General features: G+C 44.0%; 1 protein-coding gene across 8 annotated transcripts in view; it reads left to right on the top strand.

The window, feature by feature from the left end:
• Positions 1 to 21,770, top strand: part of SHROOM3 (shroom family member 3) — a 197,568-nt gene that overhangs the window by 58,242 nt on the left and 117,556 nt on the right. For 2 of the 8 annotated variants that reach the window (XM_033406492.2, XM_033406491.2), the window contains exon 1: positions 19,112 to 19,226. The exons of 4 other annotated variants lie outside the window; for them this stretch is intronic. In XM_033406492.2, coding sequence (XP_033262383.2) covers positions 19,147 to 19,226 — 80 coding nt within the window. In that variant the 5' untranslated portion in view covers positions 19,112 to 19,146. Of the gene's footprint in view, positions 1 to 17,630; positions 17,850 to 19,065; positions 19,227 to 21,770 lie in introns of those variants that run through there. 2 more of the 8 variants (XM_033406496.2, XM_033406493.2) reach the window with 2 other exon arrangements.

The raw sequence follows: 21,770 nt of genomic DNA, 5'->3' as shown, positions 1-21,770 counted from the left end.
TCATGAACATAAATAAAGAAGGTTTTTGAACTGGACATTCATTCCTCAAATATTTTTGATTCTCTGGAATGTGCAGGGCTCCCCTGCTTATGAATAATACATATATTAAGGACTTAAGGACTTAATTCTTTAAAATCTTTTAACTTCTTATTTGAAAATAATTTCAAAATTATAGAAAATTTGCAAGAATAAGAATAGCTCACAGAACACTCAGGTATCCTTTACCCAGATTCACATATTACTGACCTTTTACCCCACTTGTTTATCGTATGTGCCATCTATCTCTGATATTTTTTGAACCACTTGAGGGTAAGTTACAGATGGCCCTTTGACTTCTAAATACTTCAGTGTATATTTCCTAAGAATGGGGATATTCTCTGTCGTAACTACAGTACAATTATCAACTCTAGTCATTGGAACAAGGATACAGTACTTTAATCTACTATTTGTATTTCAGTTTTATCAACTGACACAATAATGTCCTTTACAGCTTATTTTTTCCTTCCAGTGCTGGACCTAGTCCTGGTCCAGGGATGACAATTAGTTAGCGTGTCTTTTCATATGGATCGTGTGCACAGCCTTTCTTTGTCTTTAATGAAATTGTCATTTTGAAGAATATAATCTTCCTTTTTTATTTTATTTTTTAAAAATATTTATTTATTTGCACTGGGTCTTAGTTGTGGCAGGCGGCGTGGCATGCATGTGGGATCTAGTTCCCTGACCAGGGATCAAACCCAGGCCCCCTGCATTGGGAACGCAGAGTCTTAACCACTGCACCACCAGGGAAATCCAAATCTTCCTTTTTTTAAAATAGGATACTGAGGGCCCTTCATCTGGACTTGGGACCTACATTGTATTTGAAGGAAGGATGATTTACTCTGTTGAGTTCTCAGGCCAAGCCCCGTGATCACGTGGTGAAACCCTGTGTCGTGGTGCTCGGACCTGGTATATGACTTTTCTATACGGACCAATCTAGTCTTGGGCGAGCAGCTTGCCCTTAAAGAGGTTTAATGAAGCCACCGACCAAAGGTCCTCACAGCTTAGTGAAATTTGTAAACATGAAAGCATTCTTCTATTTTTAAATTTTCCAAAATACCAAATAATCCTCTCTTGCTCAGTTACTTTAGCAGAGGTATGAGAGCAGGTGGTGAGAGACCTGAAGTGTGTAGAAAGAAATTTATTGGAAACTTGGGGATTCATGCCGTTGAAGAACGGCAGTGAGAGGACAAGCTAGTATTTTTATCGTAAGATAAAGACGTGTAGTTTAGGGGAAAGGGCACGAAGACCTGAATTAGCGCGGTGATACTAAGAATGGAAGGCACAGGGTGGTCAGAATGGGCCCTGGATTTGATCCCTGATTGGCAGGGATGTTGGAACCCACTGACTTGCGGAATTGTGAGATCGTTAGTAGAAATAAGCTATTCAGGATGGGGATCTGGGACTTTTGGGTTTGGAAAAAGGTGATGATTTTGCTGTTGAGCTGGTCTTAGGCTCTGCTTGTGAAGGTGTCCAATAGGCCGTTGGAAATGTAGGACAAAGGCGGGGGGAAGGCATCTGAAGCAGTGCTAGAGATTTGGAGATGATCTACATAAAGGTTATCATTACAGATGAGAATGATGAGATCCTGAGGAAGGCAGCGGAAGCAGTGGAGAGAGCAAGAGAGAGGAGGGCTGTGTACCTTGGTACTTAGAGGAAGAAACAGTACAGCAAAGGTGCCACAGGGAGGAATAATGAGAACACGTTGTTCTGGAAGGGCCAGGGAGAAAGTTAGAAGGGGAGGGAGTGGTTAGCAATGCTGACACTGAAGTGGGATGCTGGGGGACACTGAGGAGAGGCAGCTGGGTTTGGCAATTGAGGCGGAGAAGTTTGGACAAGTGTGAACTCCAAAGCCTGCCTGTAGGGGTTAATAAATGCAAGTGGAGAAAGAGGCAGGGGATGAAAGGGCAGCAGAAGACTCTTTGGGGACGTCCAGCGTCAGAGGCAGTGAGAAGGTGGGAGTTCAGGTCACCAGGATGAGGGACCACACAACTATATAACTCTCAGTCCTTCATCATAGCCTGGAGGCATTTCCCCATCCTTAATGAATCTTTTTTTTTTTTTTGCGGTACGCGGGCCTCTCACTGTTGTGGCCTCTCCCGTTGTGGAGCACAGGCTCGGGACGTGCAGGCTCAGTGGCCATGGCTCACAGGCCCAGCTGCTCTGCAGCATGTGGGATCTTCCCGGACCGGGGCACGAACCCGCGTCCCCTGCATCGGCAGGCGGACTCTCAACCACTGCGCCACCAGGGAAGCCCCTTAATGAATCTTTGAAATCATTCAAAAGTCACTTCTATCCCAGAAGCAGATGAGAGAATGAAGGGGCGCTCTTCCCTGGGTCAGTTCTCTGGCCTCATAGCTGAATTTCTGCTGGCGAACAGCACCTTACCTGCACCATTATGTGATCTGAAGGGATGACACAAAGGAAAATCCTCAGGCGTTCAGCCCTCGAAAGGGAATGCAAGACACAAAGCAGCCCCTTATGATGGAAAAAGTCCAGGAAAGTGAAGCTGACTTCAGTGAGGTTTTTGTAGTTTTCTCCTTCGTTTTTCCAGCTCCAAGAGCCTCTTACTGCCAAGTTTGAGGTTTTTAAAAAAGCCTCCTATCAATCAAGGGCAGAGTCTTAGCACCACGGAGAGCCTCACACTTGGCCTACACCTGTCACCAGGAAGTTAGGAACCCCCAGCTCATGTGATCTGTTGCAGGCAAAGTTACCTGAGGACGTCCGACTGACGCTCCCAAAAGCTCCCTTCAGAGAAGTCGAACTGACTTACACTGAATGAGACAAAACACAAACAGTACAAAGGATTTCTAATAAGAATGATTTTATTCACTTTCCTAGTCCCCGAACCACCACCTTTGCACCAAAGCCAACTTGGGACATTGAGCCTTGGAGGTTGTTTATTTATTTATACAGTGGTTTCAGTGATGCTTTCTCTCCCCCATTATTTCTTTTTCCCTCCACCTTAGGTGGGATACAGGTCCCAGTTGCCTATAGAATATAGTTCCAGATTTTTGTTTTGGTTTGATATAATTTAGATCTTCTTACATTCTTTGTATCCTATTTAGTTTTGGACATGTGGGTGAGTAGACTGGTGAGTTTTCATGGGCGCACTCCTGTACTTGATGTCAGAATAATCCTTTGCTTTCCCTAGACATTTCCTCTTTGTGAATTTGCCATTTAAAGGGTAGCTATGTCACAATGAACTCATCTGGTATCGTACAATACCGGTTTGCAGAACTGTAGTTCCTGTGCTCATTGCTACCCTCTTTTCCTGGAGTCAGTTGTTGCTTGAATGTCAATAAAATGACACTCTCTCAGCAAGGGAACATTCTTGATTCCTGAGGCAGGGAACGAAGCCAGGCACTTGTACATTTGTTTTCAAATGAACTGGTTCTTATGTTGTAAATATTTAACTATTCACCATGGTACTCCTACCGAAGTTTCCATTAGGTTTTCAGCTAATTCCATTTCCCACAGGCAGATAAAGATTCTCTAGTTTTCCAGAACCCTCTTTAAGCAAATAGAGATTATATTTCAGGGAGTCTGGTTTGAGAAGGAACAAAAACATGGGACCTGGAAGGCATATTTTTCCCATGGTGGGGGCAAGGAGGCCTTGGAGAACTAAGTCTGCCAGCAAAGAATGGATGCAATGGTGAATCTTATTGATGACTGAATATTTTTATCATTCCCTGTGTTGCCTTTGCTTAAATTGTGGGTAGCGATGGCTACAAGCAGAGGAGTATTTCCTTCTCAGTTTATGGTTTTGAGAATCAGAATCAGATGGAGGGCCATTAGCTATTAAAGCTACTGAAGAGGGCCAGGTGATCTTATCTCTCTAATGAAAATGACTCGACTCAGCTGCCCTAACCTCTGCCGTGTCTGGGTTCCTGAACAAATTTCTCACTGGCATTTGTTCTCAGGAAGAAACTCCAGGAAAGCATCAGGCAGGAGATTTTGATTTACAGTTCACCTTTGTTTACTCCCTTAGCGCTATATTTGTTTATTTTAGGGGAAAGAGCTCTCTATAAGATAATTTTTGCTTTTGACTTCTTTTATGACCCAAGTTGGGGATCTTTTGCCTTCAAGAAATATATTTTGGTTTGTTTCTCTTCTTCCCCTTTGCTCTTCTTTCCTTCCTTTTCTACAACATGTATCTCCTGCTTTCCCAAGTCTGAGGACAGCAAGGCAAGAAGTCTGAACCCACGTCTGAACGTCTAACCTTATCACTCAGTGTACCACCCTTCAGAATGTCTGATGGTACTTGGACCGCAAATGACTGCTAAGGTCAAAGACCATAAGCATGAATCAAATTGGAAACATTAGCTTGCAGAGCCAGTCTGTCTGTCTGGTCACTTAGCAGTTTATAAAACTTAACTCCTAGCTAGAGAGCTTATTGACGGGGGGTGACGGGGGCGGTGGAGTGGGCCCAAGGAAAGCACTGGGCCCCAGCTCAGAACTGCTCACGTACAATGTAGTCCACACGACGACCTGGACCGTTTCAAGGACTTAGCAAGAACATTCTACATTTTCCCATCCAACTGACACAAATATTTCCTTTACTTTTTAAAATATTTATTTATTTTATTTTTGGCTGCATGGGGTCTTCGCTGCATCCGGCCGGCTCAGTTGCCCCGCAGCATGTGGGATCTTAGTTCCCCGACCAGGGATCAGAACCTGCGTCCCCTGCATTGGAAGGCGGATTCTTAACCACTGGACCACCAGGGAAGTCACCACAAATATTTCTTTTAAGAAAGATGGTATTTTAAAAATTATTATTCAGTTGAACATTTCTTAAATAAAGGCCTTTTTTCCTGATAACTGACAAGCGGGATACCAAACTATGGTCTTCAAAATTATGCGTCAAACTCTTTTTCTGCATCTTTCCTGTTTAGCTTCAGATCTGCACGAAACACAAAGTGTTTTTCAGCAGTGTTAGCTGGTAGTATGAAACCGAAAGAACACTCTTGGAATTTGAAATAAGAGACCTTGGTAGCGGGGGGAAGGGAGCAAATAAGTTCCCTGCACCTCAGATGTACCTTAACTGAGGATTCTGCATTTTCTTTCTAGAGTAGAGAGAGTTTAGGTCCAGTTCTGAGAGAAACTCTTGTTTAGTTTTGTTCTGCTTTTAATTCCCAGAATGTTAATATTTGTAATTCATGTACATGGATTTTAAATTTAGCTTATGTCCGTTTTCCTAATCAAATATTTTTTAAATATCCATTTATGTAGGAGAGAAATGGACATTCTAAAAGAGTTATTCGGTAGTCTTAACACGTAAATAAAATTACTATAAAACCTTCACACCTCCCTCTTATTTCTCATGAAAATGCCAGAGTGATAAACACTTGCGGGAGATGCTCTGCATTCAGACGTCTCAGCGGGCTGTGCTGCTACCCTCTCGTCCGGGCCCTCCTATCTCTGATCAGTTTTGTGCGTCCAGAAAGAGGCTTTCTACTGGATGCTGCGCCTGCCCTTGGTCTTGTGGCTTTGACACTGAAGCACCGTTGTCTGCAAAAGACAGTATATTACGCCTCCAAGGTTCACTCGGCTGCCCGCTTTGCTGCTGTAACCTCATTCTTGGAAAGCTTCTGGGTTTCCTGGGAGATGAAGCACGAGCCACGTTTGCTCCAGCCTAACTCACTTTGGAAGGCTTGTTATTCAGGTTTGCAAGAGAGGATGTGGGGCATGAGAATTCCCAGCAAGGGCCATTTCCACTACATGTTAAAATTTGGTGCCCTGCGTCCCTCCTCCGTCACATTTTTATAAAAGGTGGTTACATGGTGTTTCTTAAGTTCGGCTGTGCTTGAAGAAGCCAGGCAGAAATAAGAACAAAGTGTCTGACATCGAATCCGTGTATTAAAAGCACATCTGGACTAATATGGAGTAAACATATATGTTACATCTTTCAGACGTGCCTCAAATCCTTCCTGGATTTAATAATAATATCGAACATTGGAAAATTTGTTTGAATTAAAGCCAGGTGAGAGTTGGCATATTTGTAAAAAAGGTTGAGGTAGTCTGTAATGGATTTTAATAGTTTTCTGAGTTAAAAAGAATAATAGTATATGATTTATAATTTTTCCCCTTATGACCTCTTGTCCCCTCCCTAACCTCAGTACAATGATACTACATATTACATTATTGTTGGAAGTGAAAAGGTCCTCATGTGCAAAGCTGATATGTAAGCCTTGCTCAGTAATTCAGGCATCCTTGAATTGTATAAGGACAGCAGAAATAGTTTAATGGGACTTCCCTGGTGGCGCAGTGGTTGAGAATCCGCCTGCCAATGCAGGGGACACGGGTTCGAGCCCTGGTCCGGGAGGATCGCACATGCCACGGAGCAACTAAGCCCGTGCGCCACAACTACTGAGCCCGCGCGCCACAACTACTGAGCCCGCGCGCCACAACTACTGAGGCCTGTGTGCCTAGAGCCAGTGCTCTGCAACAAGTGAAGCCACCACAATGAGAATCCCACTCGCCGCAACTAGAGAAAGCCTGTGTGCAGCAATGAAGACCCAATGCAGCCAAAAATAAAATAAAATTTAAAAAAAAGAAATAGTTTAACGTCACACTCCTAGTTTATTCATTGCCTTTGGGATGCAGTTCCTGTATTAAATGAGATGGTCAGCCAAATCCTTGCCTCCCCAGGAGACCAAAATAATTTCCAAACTACAGTGGCAGTATGGTTACAGTTTCAGCTTCATGCACCCCAAAGTAAGTTCTAATAGGTGCTATCAAACATATGGTTTCAAACTTCCTGATGAAAAACTATAGGCCTTAAATTTTTTGTTTTCAAATAAAACAAAACCCAAAGAACCCCAAATAGCTAGCTACTTGTTTATGCAGCTGTGCCAAGATGAAATACAAGAGGACATTCTTCTTTGGGGGACCTGAGGCAAATCTTTCCATTTTCAACAGTGAAGACTTCTCTCTCCCCCTCCTCCCTTTCCTTCTGTCTATCCCAGCAGTCTCCAACCTTTTTGGCTCAGGGACGGTGAGGGGGGTGCGGGACAGTTCAGGCAATAACAAGCGATGGGGAAGCAGCAGATGAAGCTTCGCTCTCTCACCCGCCACTCACCTACTGTGCGGCCCGGTTCCTAACCGGTCAGTGGCCCGGGGGGTTGGGGACCCCTGGTCTGTCCTCTCTTGAATAACTTAAAGTCCTAGTTGCTCCACATTGCCTTCAGGATAAAAGTCAAGATTTATACACAGTATGCAAGGTTTTGTTCTCCAGCCTCGTACCTGACCAGGGCCCAGGCCCTGCTTCCTTTCCTGCTTCACACTCCAGTCCACTTCCAGTGCCTGAGTATACCATGCTTTCTCTCTCCCCCTACCTTGGCACACGTTACTTCTCTAGAATGCTCGTCCTTCCCTCCCTAAAGCTGGCGAGTATTCTCATAATATCATATCTTTGTTTACCCCATAACCAACTACATCGTATCGTACACTTATTTATCTTTAGACTTTAAGCAACTTGGGAGCAAGGGCTGTGTCCCTTTGGTTTACCATTGTACCTCTCGGAGCCTAGCACAGTGCCTGGCATAGGGTAGGTGGTCACTAAATCTTTGTTGAAGGCTCCGTTGAGTCTGGGTGTCACTCAGCTTGCTTTACCGTTGACCTCTCCTTTTATTAATGAAGGAAGTGGAACAGAGGGGCAGAGTGTACCTACGAATGTTTCATAACCGTGTAGGAGGGATGGTGTTATATAAACTTCAGACTGGGACTTCCCTGGTGGTCCAGTGGTTAAGACTGCGCTCCCAATGCAGGGGGCCTGGGTTTGATCCCTAGTCAAGGAACTAGATCCTGCATGACATGTGCCGCAACTAAAGACTCTGCATTGCCGCAGTGAAGGTCCCTCATGCCACAACTAAGACCCAGCGCAGCCAAATAAATAAATAACTATTTAAAAAATAATAAACTTCAGACTAAAGCATAGGAGAGCTGTAACGAGGAAGCAGGTAGGGCCATTTCATCAGGCTAACCCTCAATCACGTAACCTGCAATGCTAGGAAATCCAAAGAAAGAAAAATCACTCCCTCCAAGTGAACGGTGATTCTAGTGATAAAAATGATCATGGGATTTTCCATCTCTAGGTTGAGATTATTTTTTATTTTATTTTATTTTATTTTTTTCGGTACGTGGGCCTCTCACTGTTGTGGCCTCTCCCGTTGCAGAGCACAGGCTCCGGACGCGCAGGCTCAGCGGCCATGGCTCACGGGCCCAGCCGCTCCGCGGAATGTGGGATCTTCCCGGACCGGGGCACGAACCCGTGTCCCCTGCATCGGCAGGCGGACTCTCAACCACTGCGCCACCAGGGCAGCCCGAGATTATTTTAAAATTTGCCTCATCTTTAGTGAGAAAGGATCATCCGCTACCTTAAAAGTAAACCTACTTGTCTGAACATTAATTGTTGGTATTTAAATAAGTTGAGTTTCACAAATGCTGCTTGTTGCTGCATTTCCACTAAAAAAGGTGACTTAAAACTGTTCTTCCTTAAACTGATCCTTCTTAAATATGCATATACCCACTGTCTGTCTCAGATACTGCTTACCATTCATCTCCAAGTTGCACTAACAATAAAAATGTCTGATAACAGGGTTTGCAGTTAAGGAATGGCAATTAAGAAATGGTTGGAATTTAGAAATATAATCTTAATTTAACCTGGGTAGAATTACCTAAAGTAGCTTCCATTTATGTCAGGCATTTTATATGCAACATCTGATCATGTCAACAGTCCATAGGTAGATAGTACTGTCCCTCTTTACAGATGAAGAAATTAAAGCTCAGAAAGGTGAAACGCCTTGATTCCAAGATCACGTGGTACATGACAGATCTGGGATTCGAAATTTGATTGGTCTGCCCCAAATCCCCTGTTCTCATGATATATTTTTGCTTTATAATAAGAGCACCATTGTTTTCCCAGGCATTGGATGTTTGCCCATATCACTGTAAAATACTGTGTTTTGTATGTACCATGATGACACAGTGGCTGACAGTGGCCACCAAGAGCAGCATTGTCTCATCATTCTTGAATTTGTAATCACAGACAGTGTTTGTAGAACTTTGGGATTTTAATTCAGTCTATTGGGAGTCTGTCCAAAAAGCTCAAATGATTAGTCATTGCCATGCTGATGAGTCTATGATTGTGGTTCCTAGAACTCTATAGACACGTCACAGTATATAAGCCATGTTTGTCCATGTTATATTATTTATTATTATTTGTTAGGTTCACACCACTTTGGAGGATGCTGGCGTGGACTTTTTCTCTAACATTTTTCTCGGACTTTCTCCCAACTTCCTGACTAGTCCCAGGAGGTAAATCAAGGAGCTTCTGGAGAGCAGCCTGCAGTGGGGAGAGGCTCAGGTTCATGTAAATCTTAAGAACAGTCTAAAACCTGGGGCCTCAGTCAGACCCTCCAGAATAAGATACAACCCAAGAGCCATGTCTTCAGGGACTTGTGGCTGAATTAGTTCTAATGTGTTAAAAAACAAAAACAAAACCTTAAGTTTCAGGTTTTACAGTTATGCCAGTGAGACCTCCACCAGTCAGAGAGCCCCTCCCGTGTAGTGTTCTCCATTGTTTGCCTTCTGTACCTGATGATGGCGGTAACAAGGATTTAGGGAGAATACCTGTTTCAAGCTCTCCGAAGGTCAACTGCCAAGAAAATCAGCAATTCCTAAGATTATCATAGCCTGTGATCATCAAAAATGTAAGGGAATATACATTCCTCTGCTTTGCAAAAGTCTTACTGTTTCTTTCCATTAACAAAGGTGATTCAGAAGATGGGGTATTGATTCCAACCTATAGAAGCTGTAAATATTCGAACCAAGTGAATTACTATAATTTGACACTGGCAACTCCCCTTTGATGAGAATCTCCTTTCAAATGATTTCACTTCCTTTCTCTGTATCGGCTTACCAGACGGGCCTTTTGGAATTACGAATCCTGCTTTATGATACTTGGGCAAACAGGTCTATGCAAAAAGGTATTGAAAATATAGGTATGGGGCTTCCCTGGTGGCGCAGTAGTTGAGAGTCCGCCTGCCGATGCAGGGGACGCGGGTTCGTGCCCCGGTCCGGGAAAATCCCGCATACCGCGGAGCGGCTGGGCCCGTGAGCCATGGCCGCTGGGCCTGCGCGTCCGGAGCCTGTGCTCCGCCACGGGAGAGGCCACAGCAGTGAGAGGCCCAAGTACCACAAAAAAAAAAAGAAAAGGAAAAATAGGTATGATTTACCCAAAGAAATGTATAAATGGCTTTAAAAAATTTTAGAAGGTGAGATATAAAAAAATTGTAGAGTTAAAGTTGATGTGAGGAGGAAAGGAAAGGAGAAAGGAATCCTAGATCTTACATTAGCACGATATTTGGCTTCTTTTTCAGTATTAGCAAATTAATTGATTATGGATCACTGGTTTTTTTTTTCCTGTTTCTGAAATCCATAGTTCAATGGAGGAAATAGGCTTAAAATCCAAGAAAGCAAGGATTGTCATTATGCGCCGTTGTGGTTCAGTGAACAGGTTGGATCTTAAGAGAGATAAGTAAACCATGCTAAGTAAACCTTAGACAAGCTTTTCTAGGAAGTGGGTGCAGTAAGGGCACAGACATTGGGATACTCCTAACCCGTGGTGATACTCATTCTTCATTTCACTCAACATGTATTTACTGAGTGTCCATTTGTGGCAGGCACAAAACATACCAGAAACCTTGCCTTTATTGAGATTATACTTAGAGCAGGAGTATAGGCAATAAACATTAAACATAATGCTTAACTATATTATAAAGAATGTTAAATGATTAGTGCATGGGGAGAAAATGGATCAGAAAATGGATCAGGGTAGGGAGGAGGGAAGCAGGTTGTAATTTTAAAGGGGGAGATCAGGGTTGGCCTCAATGCAAAAGTGACATTTGAAGGCGGAGTGGGAGGTAGTCATGGGGACGCTGAGCAAAGGGAATTTTCTGTGCAAAGGCCCTTAGGAAGGAGCATGCTTGGTGTGTTTGAGAAGTAACAAGGTGGCCGCTGTGGCTGGAGCAGAGTTGGGGGTGAGGGAGAACAGTAATAGATCAGGTGAAGAAGTGATGGTAGGTGGGGTGGAGTAGAGCACATGAGGACTTGCAGACCGTCGTTCAGAACTTTAGGGAAATGAGGAAACCTTGCAGGGTTTTTTTGTGTGTGTGCGGTACTTGGGCCTCTCACTGCTGTGGCCTCTCCCGCTGCGGAGCACAGGCTCCGGACGCGCATGCTCAGCGGCCATGGCTCACGGGCCCAGCCGCTCCGCGGCATGTGGGATCTTCCCAGACCGGGGCACGAACCCGCGTCCCCTGCATCGGCAGGCGGACTCTCAACCGTTGCGCCACCAGGGAAGCCCCCTTGCAGGGTTTTGAGCGGATAATTGACATGATTTGAGTCATGTTCCAAAAGAATCACTCTGGTTGTGAAAAGACTGGGGATGAGAGGCAGGGGCAGAAGGAATGCCAGTGAGGAGACTTGGCAATACTCCAGGGACAAGATGATACTGGGGCCTGGGTGACGGCAGGGGAAATGGTGAGATGCTGTTGGATTCTGCGTTTATTTTGCAGGTTGACATAACAGGATCTTCTGGAAGATTAGATGTGGAGGGAGAGAAAGAAAGGAGTAAAGGTTTCAGGCTTGAGCACCAGATGGATGGTATTGCCATCAACCGAGGTGGAGAAGGTGACAAGTTGAACAGGCTTTGGGGAGCGATTTGAAACATTTTAAATTAAATATACCTATTGACGTCAGATGAAGATGTTGACTAGGTGGTTGGGTATATGAATCTGGTGTCTAGAATTGGGAGCTGGGCTGAAGATAGAAATTTGGGGGTCTTTGGTGAAAGTATGGGTCTTTTTTTTTTTTAAGGTTTATTTTATTATTTATTTATTTAATTTATTTTTGGCTGCGTCGGGTCTTAGTTGCGACACGTGGGATCTTTGTTGAGGCATGCGGGACCTTTCGTTGTGGTGCGCAGGCTTCTCTCTAGTTGTGGCATGCGGGTTTTCTCTCTCTAGTTGTGCCACGTAGGCTCCAGAGCGCGTGGGCTCTGTAGTTTGCGGCACACAGGCTCTCTAGTTGAGGCACACGATCTCAGTAGTTGTGGTGCGTGGGCTTAGTTGCTCCATGGCATGTGGGATCTTAGTTCCCTAACCAGGGATCGAGCCCACATCCCCTGCATTGTGAGGCAGATTCTTTACCACTGGACCACCAGGGAAGTCCCTCATGTATGGGTCTTAAAAACTATAAAATATCCAATGGAAAGTCACTAATTCCTGGAAATTGCATCTGTAGAAGGTGCAGCCATGACATAGGACTCGTTCCAATCCTCTGGGCTAAGTTAACCCCACCTTCTGTTGTCTTTTGACTATCGTAGCACAACATTACTCATAACCAGGTACACCAATTAATTTGTGTTGTACATACTGGAAGCAAAACATTTCCACACCATGGACGGTTAGAGCTATTGATCATCAACTAAAGTTTCTCATTTTATGAATAACAAAGGCATGCCCAGAGAAAGTAAATGATTTGCCCAAAATCATAGTAAATGGTTACAACAGAGTCAGGAGTAAGCTTGCCTCTAGCCCAGTACTCTTCTTTACAATCTCATTAGATGGAACAAGAGAGGTGATAACAGTGAGGTAAAGTCAGAGGTCATTTCTGCCACCGAGTGTTCCCTTCAGAGCACAAGCAGGGAGTGGAGCTGTCCTGTTCATGAGCTCTAGCAGCACCTGCATCCCTAAGTGTAAAAAGCCACAGAGTGAAGCTCAGCTGACTGCTCTCAAAGAGAGAGCTGGAAAGTGCCTTCTGAGTTGCTCAGGCCAGGTTTCAAATAAAACAGGGAGCTGGGGTGCAGAAGGAATCATTTTTTTCATCTAATCAGTCACAGTAAAGTACTCTTTTCCTGTTAGGAACTAGAGGAGGAAGGAGAAGAAAGAGAATGTGGGTAACTCTGCCATCAGCTTTTGATGATTCTTGATGGTGAATTGGAGGAAAAGCCTAGAAAGGGCCAAAAGAACATAGAATTGAACATAATTTTTATTTGATTGTGGGCTGTAGTCAGACATATACTGCACTTCAATTTACTCCTGGTTCTAGCCGTTTCTTACGTATTGGTGAATTATTTGGATTGGCGGTTGAGTTCCAGCTGGTCATTATATATAATTTGCGAACTATTACACTTAAGAGATAATTCATTCATTCAACAGATATTTATAGAGTACCCACCAAACGGCAGGCATTTCCCTCTATATAGGAAATGCAGTGGTAAATAAGATAGGTGAGGTATTTGTTTTCATAGACCTTACTTCTCAGGGGGTCACATAGATAATAAACAAATAAGTGAAGAGGGTAATTCCAGATAGTAATATGTGCTATGAAGAAAATAGAACAGGGTCATAAGATAGGGATTGGGGGGCTACTTTTAGGTAGGAGAGTCAGAGAAGGTCAGGTGACTTTTGAACTAAAACCTAAATAGTAAGAATGAGCCTGCCACATGGAGGTGTGGGGCATTCCAGGCAGGGGGAGAATTCAAGAGCAAGGTCCTTGAGGTGGGAACAATCTTGGGACGTTGAAGCAAATGAAAGGCCAGTATGGCTGAAGCATAGGGAACAAGGTAGGCTGGAGCCACATCCTGTGGGGCCTCATGGGCCATAGTAAGGAAATGAATTGTGGTCTAAATGTAGCATGAGGCCTTTGGAGGATTTTAGCAAGGGAACAGTATTATCAAATTTACTCCTTCGAAATAACACCGAGATTCCTTTTTAAGGACTAGCGTATATAAGGGCAAGAGTAGGAGAAGGGAGACCAATGAGGAAGCTATTACACTAATCTAAGGATGTGCTAGTAGCTTGTTCTAGGATGGTGGCAGTGGAGATGGCTGAAGTGATGAGATTTGAGACAGATTTCTGAGACAGCATCAGCTAACGTACTGATGGATTGAATAAAAGCTTAAGGGTAAGAGTAATGATGGTGACAGCTGGGTTTGGGGCTGTACCACTGGGATAATGGGGCCATTAATTAAGGTGGAGAAAACTGGAAAATGGCAGGTTTGGAGGGTAGGGGTAGGGGTGTAGGGTGCCAGGGAATAGCAGAAGCAAGAGTTCCATTTCAAACATATTATTGTTGATAAGCCAATCAGATATCTGGGTAGGTAGTTGTATGTAAGAGTTTGGAGTCCAGGGGAGGGTTCAGAGCTGGGGAGAGAAAGTTGAGAGTCATCCACATATAAACAGTATTTAAAGTCACAGGAACTGATTTACTCACCAGAGAGAGTGTAACTAGAGAAAAGATGTGAAGACCAATCCCTGGGGTGTAGCAACCTTGAGAGGAGGAAGCCCCAGCAAAGGCAACTGAGAAGCAACTGTCAGTGAGTTGGGGGAGGGAGGCAAAACCCAGGAGGGTGTGGTGTCATGGAAGAAAAGAAGAGAAAGTGTTTGTTCAGGAGGGAACAGTCACGTGTGTTGAATGCTCCTGCTGAGGGATCCTGTGAGATGGTCACAAACCACTGACCTTGGCAAATACAGAATGATGTGACTCTGACAGGAGCAGTTGCAAAGGAGTGATAGGGATGAAAGCTGGAATGCAGTGGGTTGAAGAGAGAACAGGTGATGATAAAATGACGACAAGGGCAGACAGTGTATTAGCATGGGTGGTTTCTATCACCATTTTAGCTAGGGATTTGGTAATGAGGTAGGACCATTACCAAGATTGCTAGAAAGTCTCCTAATCTTAGTTTTAGAATGGTGAATTAAAACTAATATACGTTCCTAGGAAATTTGATCTACTGTGTCTACTTGGGGGGATTAAGCTTTCAAGGAGTCACCCTGATGTTTATCCTCCGAATCATCCTTTGACACTAGTTCCTTGGGTCTGTTTCCTGTAACGGAACCCAAGTAGAACATAAGGCAGCATCTATGGAGCACTTAGTGTGCTGTTTAGAGCTGTAATAACTCGTTTAATCCTGACCTCACATGGTAGGGACTGTCATAATCCCTTTATATAAGGTCACACTACATTCTATAAAATCTAGGTAATTAACTTATCACTGAAATCTTGCAGCACAGTTTGTACTTAGTTGGGAAATGCTTGTATTTTAGCAAAATTTTAAATGTTGTCTCTCTCCTTCTCACCCAAATACCAAAAACCATGCTTACATGGCAGTTTTGGTTTGGAACTCAGGCAGTCTGGGAGCTCCAGGAACCTCCTCTTCAACCAACGTCCTTTATCTCAAGGCATATGGAAAGGAGTTTCCAGAAAGTAAAAGCAGGTGACATTTGATTAAACCAGTGTTGGTATAAAACCACATAAAAGTTATAATGCATAAAAGTTGGGCTAGAAATGAAAGAGGATGCTATTGCTAGAATTGATGAATAGTCAAGGGTTTGGAATTGTCCCAAAAAGAGTCTAAAAGGGAACATGGACTGTCAACTCTACTTTTGTTTTAGCATGTGTGTGTGTGTTAACATAGTTTAATACATCTCTATTAAAGTCACATCAATATCAACATTTTTTCCTGCTTATATAATAATACACAGTTGTTTCTTAAAAACTCAGAAAATGGGACCTCCCTGGTGGCGCAGTGGTTAAGAATCTACCTGCCAATGCAGGGAACATGGGTTCAAGCCCTGGTCCGGGAAGATCCCACATGCCATGGAACAACTAAGCCTGTGCGCCACAACTACTGAGCGTGCACCCTAGAGCCCGCAAGCCACAACTACTGAGCCCGTGTGCCACAACTACTGAAGCCTGTGTGCCTAGAGCCCGTGCTCTGCAACAAGAGAAGCCGCCGCAGTGAGAAGCCCGCACACCGCAACGAAGAGTAGACCCCGCTCACCGCAGCTAGAGAAAGCCCAGGGGCAGCAACAAAGACCCAACGCAGCCAAAAAATAAAACAATGAAAATAAATAACATAAACATTAAAAAAAAAAAACTCGGAAAATAACAAGTCAGCCTTTGAAGAACAAGTGAACACACATATGAAATATGATTGGAGATTGTCTTTAATCATTTTGGAATTTGAGAATGCTTTCTCTTTTTGCCACATTGCAGATGAAGAGCTTAGAATTTGATAAATTATAAACCTAATGAGGCTTCTTACTCCTCTAGCCAGTCCTTAGCTGCCAGGAAATGATCATTGTTACTTAATTATAAGATGAAACTAAACATTGAGAAATGTTGAAAGTGATCTGATTGGCCAATATTCCAAGGACTAATTCCACAGGCATGCCTTCTACATACCAATTAAAGATGCATCACCCATAATGCTGCGTGCCATTGACTGTATTCTATGTTGTCATTTTCAGATTCGAACAACAAAAACAATTCCAGGCTAGGGCACCTCCGATGACTGCTAGGTTGTTCTAATTTAGAGGAAAAGCACTCCTCCTATGGGCTGATTCCTCCTCGTATTTTCACTTTGACCACACCCAAGAGTCTGTCTTAAAGATAGTAAAAGCAACCAATCAATCAATCATCCAATTTAGCTGTCGGGTAGAAAAATACCAAAGAGCTTTCCAAAGGAAAATTTAGATGTGTGACATTTCATTTTGATTTTGAGGGGCAATTCATAACTGTCTACCTGTTTAACCCCAACCATTAGGAACCCAAGGGGCAACAATTTGGTAATTATTTAATGGACATCCTGTGTAGCTTTTTTCACAGAAAGTATGTGTAGAGACTCAGAAGCAGGCTTTTACTTCATCCCTGAAATTACTACTAATTTAAAGTCACTTTTCCTAATGTGCCTAGCCATCCCATTTGCCTATAATTTCCCAAGAACTATAGTCTTTGAATTCACTCCTGGATGGGAGGAAGGATAGTTCTGCATAATATACAATTTTATTTAAGTAACCAGTAGTTTTCAAAAGAAAGATATTACAGTGCTTTTCCGAACGGGCATCCTATGTCATGGAAAGATGGGCCTGGAAGGGTTGAACCCAACCACTTACACGTGCACTAGATAGAGAAAACCTCTCTGTCTTGCATTGTGTTTCTAGGTCTAACGAAAACATGAGGATTGAGGGCTTGGCCTCAGCCTGGTAATGTAGTCAGGAACGGAACCTTGGTAGAAAAAATGAGGAGAACAGAAGAATCATTATGTTTAGGGGAAGGAAAGATCTCAAAAAAAAAGAGAGACTATTCTGAAGAACTCAGGCTCCTTTTCTCTTTTTCTTGTGTGAAATTCAATGTTTCCTTTCTCCTTATAGCCTCTACAGAGGGTGATGTCATTCTGAGAAGAAGCTTATGCTCAGGGGCTTTAGAAGCTGATGCAGCCTCACAGTCACTGGCTCCCCTGACCAATGAGAGACTTGCTAAAGGAGAAACAAACTATGAAGGTAGAAAATTCTGCCCTGAATGACGGATCTCTGTATTCTAAGGGTGATTCCGAGCTTTAGAGGTTGTGGGAATGTCCTCAGTCAGAAGTAAGACAAAGCCCTTTCAGTTGTTTGCACTCGGGAAACACCCTCATTATGAGGCCTAGGGATAATGTAGTCAAAGCCAAGGACTGGACCTTGCTAAGTCTGTGTGTACTCTTGAGCCTTGAAAGGAGTATGCAAGGTTCTGGGTTCAGCGCCTCTTCTATAATGCCTTTCCCCTCCCAGGGCTCCAGGTCAGGTATGGCAGGATTTAATGACTCCGAATCTCTGCAATGAGTGGCATCCGGATAGCCCAGGGGAACTAGGCAACACCACCCAACCTGCACTGGGATTGGAGGTTGGGTGGAGCGACTGGGAGTCGGACACCTAAGAGGCTGTCTTCTTGGGAACGTCAGAGAAAGCTTTGGCCAAGCCTGTCAGGTGAGTCAACAAGAGACTTCAAGCTCTACTTTTGTCTAGCCTAATTTTACAAATTTTACAAATCTAATTTATAGATGTGTCTAGCCTAGCCTAATCTATACTGAATGTATAGAAACTTCAGAAACGAATTGTCTGATACTGCACGTTTATATTTACCCCTAAAAAGAGAGGTTGGTCGGTTGATGGCTTACTAGTGATTTTCCGTGCTTGGGTTGCCTTTATTACTCTTTGCAAAAGTGTTAAAGAAATCAAAAATACTTTTAGTCAAAATCTTCTTTCAAGGGACGTACTTAAAGCTTAACTGTCTAGCATACGATGTGACCAGGCCAAATGGGTTTGACACTTGAAATGCCATGAGTCATCCATGAAGACCTTCTCATTTTCCTGAGTCATCATCTACAAAACTTTTAAATGACCTTGAGGAATAAGGTGACATGGCTGAATCTTTTTTTAAAACAAGTTTAAAAAGATAGACATGAAATGATCCCTTCAAATCTGTGCTTCCCTTGCAGTCTGATCATAGGAATGGGTCCCCATGGGTCAGATCAAGAGAGATGGTATATTTACTACTTCTGAAGACTATAGCTTTTGCCCACCCAAAAAGTGACCTAACCTCTTGAGGAAGGGGGGCATTAGGTCATGAGGGACATAGACCCACCCAGAACTCCCATGGACCTAGGAGCCCTTGCCTCTGTAGAAACTGGAATGGGCTCTAGGGGAAGAGGGGGAGGGCAAGAGAATAACCATCGCCCACATATTTATAAGGCAGTACCCTTGCAGCAACCAGAGGCAGATCTTTGAGGGGGGTTTCAGGAACTACCTTAACTTGGGTCTCAAAGAACTGCTCACACCTTTGGCAGAAGGTTCTGGTTATAGGGAGGGAGAATTCTAAACAGAAGCCCATAGCCCTGTACTGAGTACCTAATAAATCCATGTGTAATTCCATGGTCCCTACTCTTGAGGGGTGTGCATTTTGTTGAAGAGCCCCCGGAATCACCAAGCCCCCGGGGGAAATGAATGTTTCTCTGAGGAGTACTTGGGAGAGGGGTCCTCTGGTTTGTTTCCCACCTGCTGGCCATTTCCCCTGGTCCAGCTCATTTCCTTTTCACGCCCACGCAGAGACTATTACTGCAAACTGGTGTTGAGGCAAGGTGGCGGAGAGGTGTTCCTGCAGGGGGTGTGCTGTAGTTTTACAACCAGTGCCAGCTCTGAGTGGGTGGTGAGTAAGAGCCTCTTCCTCTTCCCTCTGGGCTGTCCTCCCCTCCCGTACCAGTCTTGCTGCTGGGCTGTTTCGGATATGGTGCTAAGCAAGGGCAGCTGCCTGGCTCTGATGTTACCCGGGCTTGGGACCCCAAAGCTGAGAAGGCAGCAAAATCCGTAAGTGAGGGCGGCGTTGGCCTGTGTCTCCTATTAGCCACTGTTCCTGCATGAGGACTTCTGGGGAGAGGTGGCGGGCGCGAAGGCAGTAATACAGCAGAAGTTACTCTTCCTTCTTCCATTAGGTAAATCGGAAGTGTTGTGTGGCACACAAGAGCGACATGGGTGTTGAATGCGTCTTCCAGTGACCTGGGGGATGATTTTAGGTTAGAGGCTCATTTCTCTAAGAGAATCCTATTTCTGGCAAATTTCTTTTTTTAAATAGAAATAACAGCTGCTTGTTCATTCCTGTGTTTGAACATTAAAATATAAGAACAATGATGGTTATCCATACTTTACTGGACATTTATTTTGCCATTTTTTATTCAGCTTATGAGAGTAGTATTTGTTTTAGATTTTAGCTGTTCTTTTGTGTACATCGCTAACATATTTGTCAGCTGCCAGATTATTACAATCCGATATAAAAAGGAGTTTTCTTCTAGAGGGACTTCCACAGTTCATGCTCAAAGAATTTGTTTTGTGTGCTCTGCAGGGGAAAAAAATGATTCATTGGTGTCTTTGTGTGTATGTGTGGTTTCTTTCTTTCTTTCTCGGTAGCTGTAATCTACAAAGTTTCTGCATCTTTAAGCATAAAGACGGATTTCTCATTTTGTAACATGAGTTCTTTTCAAACTTGTAGTTTAATTGAATCCAGCTTTGAGTGACACTTTAGAAAATGCTCTCCCGCATCAGAAGTGCTTCTCCAAACCAGGTGTTCTTCGTGCTCACCTGCTGGCAGTGTTTGATTAGCAGCCAGCTACACCCGGGTGTTCTGACTTGTGCCAAGTGTCCATTCTATATACGGGGGTCTGTGCCTGAGAAGACGAGTCATGCTCGTTATCCAGACCTCTTCCTTAGAAGTCATGCGCCAAAATCACAGAAGCAGAAAAGCCAGAAACGGTATGAGGCTTGATATTGATAGACCGTAAAATCAGAATTTCACCTCATAATATTGCTTTGTTCTTGGATACATCATCCCTTCCAGCTATGAGCTCACCAACCCTTGTTCTATCCCTGGGCCAGTTGGCATCCCTGCCATTCTACAGACAGAGAATGGGAGATACAGCTGGACAAGCCAAATTGCCCCCAAGCCAGGAGATCTCGCTAGAACGGGGAGCCAATCCCCTTGACTCCCGTCCAGCACCTTGCTCTCTGACACAGCGGAACTTGGAAGAGAGGGCTAGAGGCGAAGAGGAAACCGCCCGTGTAGCCTGAAAGCAATCAGTATTTGAATTATCATTCAGAAGCCAGGAGAAACCAAACAGTGGGGCAAACAGTGGAATCTTAAATGGAGATGGGGAGAAGACAGCAAGGAAGAAGGTTAAAAATAAGGCATTTGGGGATCTAAGTTCAAGAATGTAGGGAATATGTTGGAAGATCCTTTTTATGCAGGCCGAGATGCCTCCGTTAACTGTGGGCTGAAATATGCTAGGTAACATCTGGCATACAGAAAGCAAAGAATGTTCTCCAGTAGGAAACGGTAATCAAAGTAAAGCGAATGCATAAGCTTAAGTCGTTAATTCCGTAAATATTTCTTGAATGTGACCCTTGAGCCAGGTCCTGCGATATTCATCGTTGTAGCCTCACCGCCTATCCCGTGGCAGATAGATAAGATGAGTGAACGGTTTGACGGACAAGTGGACACACATTGTCCAGGGAATTTTATTTTAAGGATTTCCTGTCTTTTCCGTGTTCTTCCTCCCTTGGGACGCCCATATCCTCCAACAGGGACTCCTGCCTCACCCCTCCTAGAACCACCCACTCGCAGGAAGGAGAATTTCTTTAATGAAGGCAAGTAAACATGGGCCTGTGTGCTCACAGCGGGGAAGCCCTTATGTACTTTTACCCAGAGGGAATCTGGGAAAATCATGTCAGGAAGAAGTTCACACCCTAACCGACTCAGTGGTGTACTATTTGCATGTGTAAGCTTCACTGCGGCAAGTCCCGCAGGTGTTATGGTCTCTGGGGCAGGCAGTCAGAGCAACTTTGCCCTTGTGGTCTCCAGAGCTCTACCACCCTTCATTCACTGTCTCTCGGGCTTGCCTCCTAGGATCCCAGCTTCGTCTCAGACCTATGCAGCCAGGATCCAGGAAAGGCGCACCGGGCACCATTATTTATTGAATGCCCTCAATGCGTTGGCCTCAAACCAAATGCAGAATTAGATTACTGTACCTGACCAGTTGGTTCACGTTTTAAACAAGTAAATAGGCAGATAGAGGTGAACTAAGTAGCAGGGAAGGTGGAAATATACTCCAGGGAGAGGCTGGTGCCAGAGAGGGGAAAACCAGTCAGAGCCTGTCATTTTGAGCCCTTAAGTAGGACAGGGTCTTAAAATATTTAAGATCCAGCTCCGTGTTTTTGATCAACCAGAGGAAGGGCAAATTTGGTGGGGAGAAAGAAAGATAAGCCCTTCAACAACACTTCAGGCCCTTAATGTTGATTCATTCGTTTGTGGTCTCTGTCTTTGGGCCACCGCTGTACCTTGTATATGCCTCTGACAAAGCA

The sequence above is a fragment of the Orcinus orca genome, chromosome 4, assembly GCF_937001465.1.
Source record: "Orcinus orca chromosome 4, mOrcOrc1.1, whole genome shotgun sequence".
Taxonomy (NCBI): Eukaryota; Metazoa; Chordata; class Mammalia; order Artiodactyla; family Delphinidae; genus Orcinus; species Orcinus orca.
The sequence above is the reverse complement of the archived record's forward strand: the minus strand, read 5'-3'. Positions and strand labels throughout refer to the sequence as shown.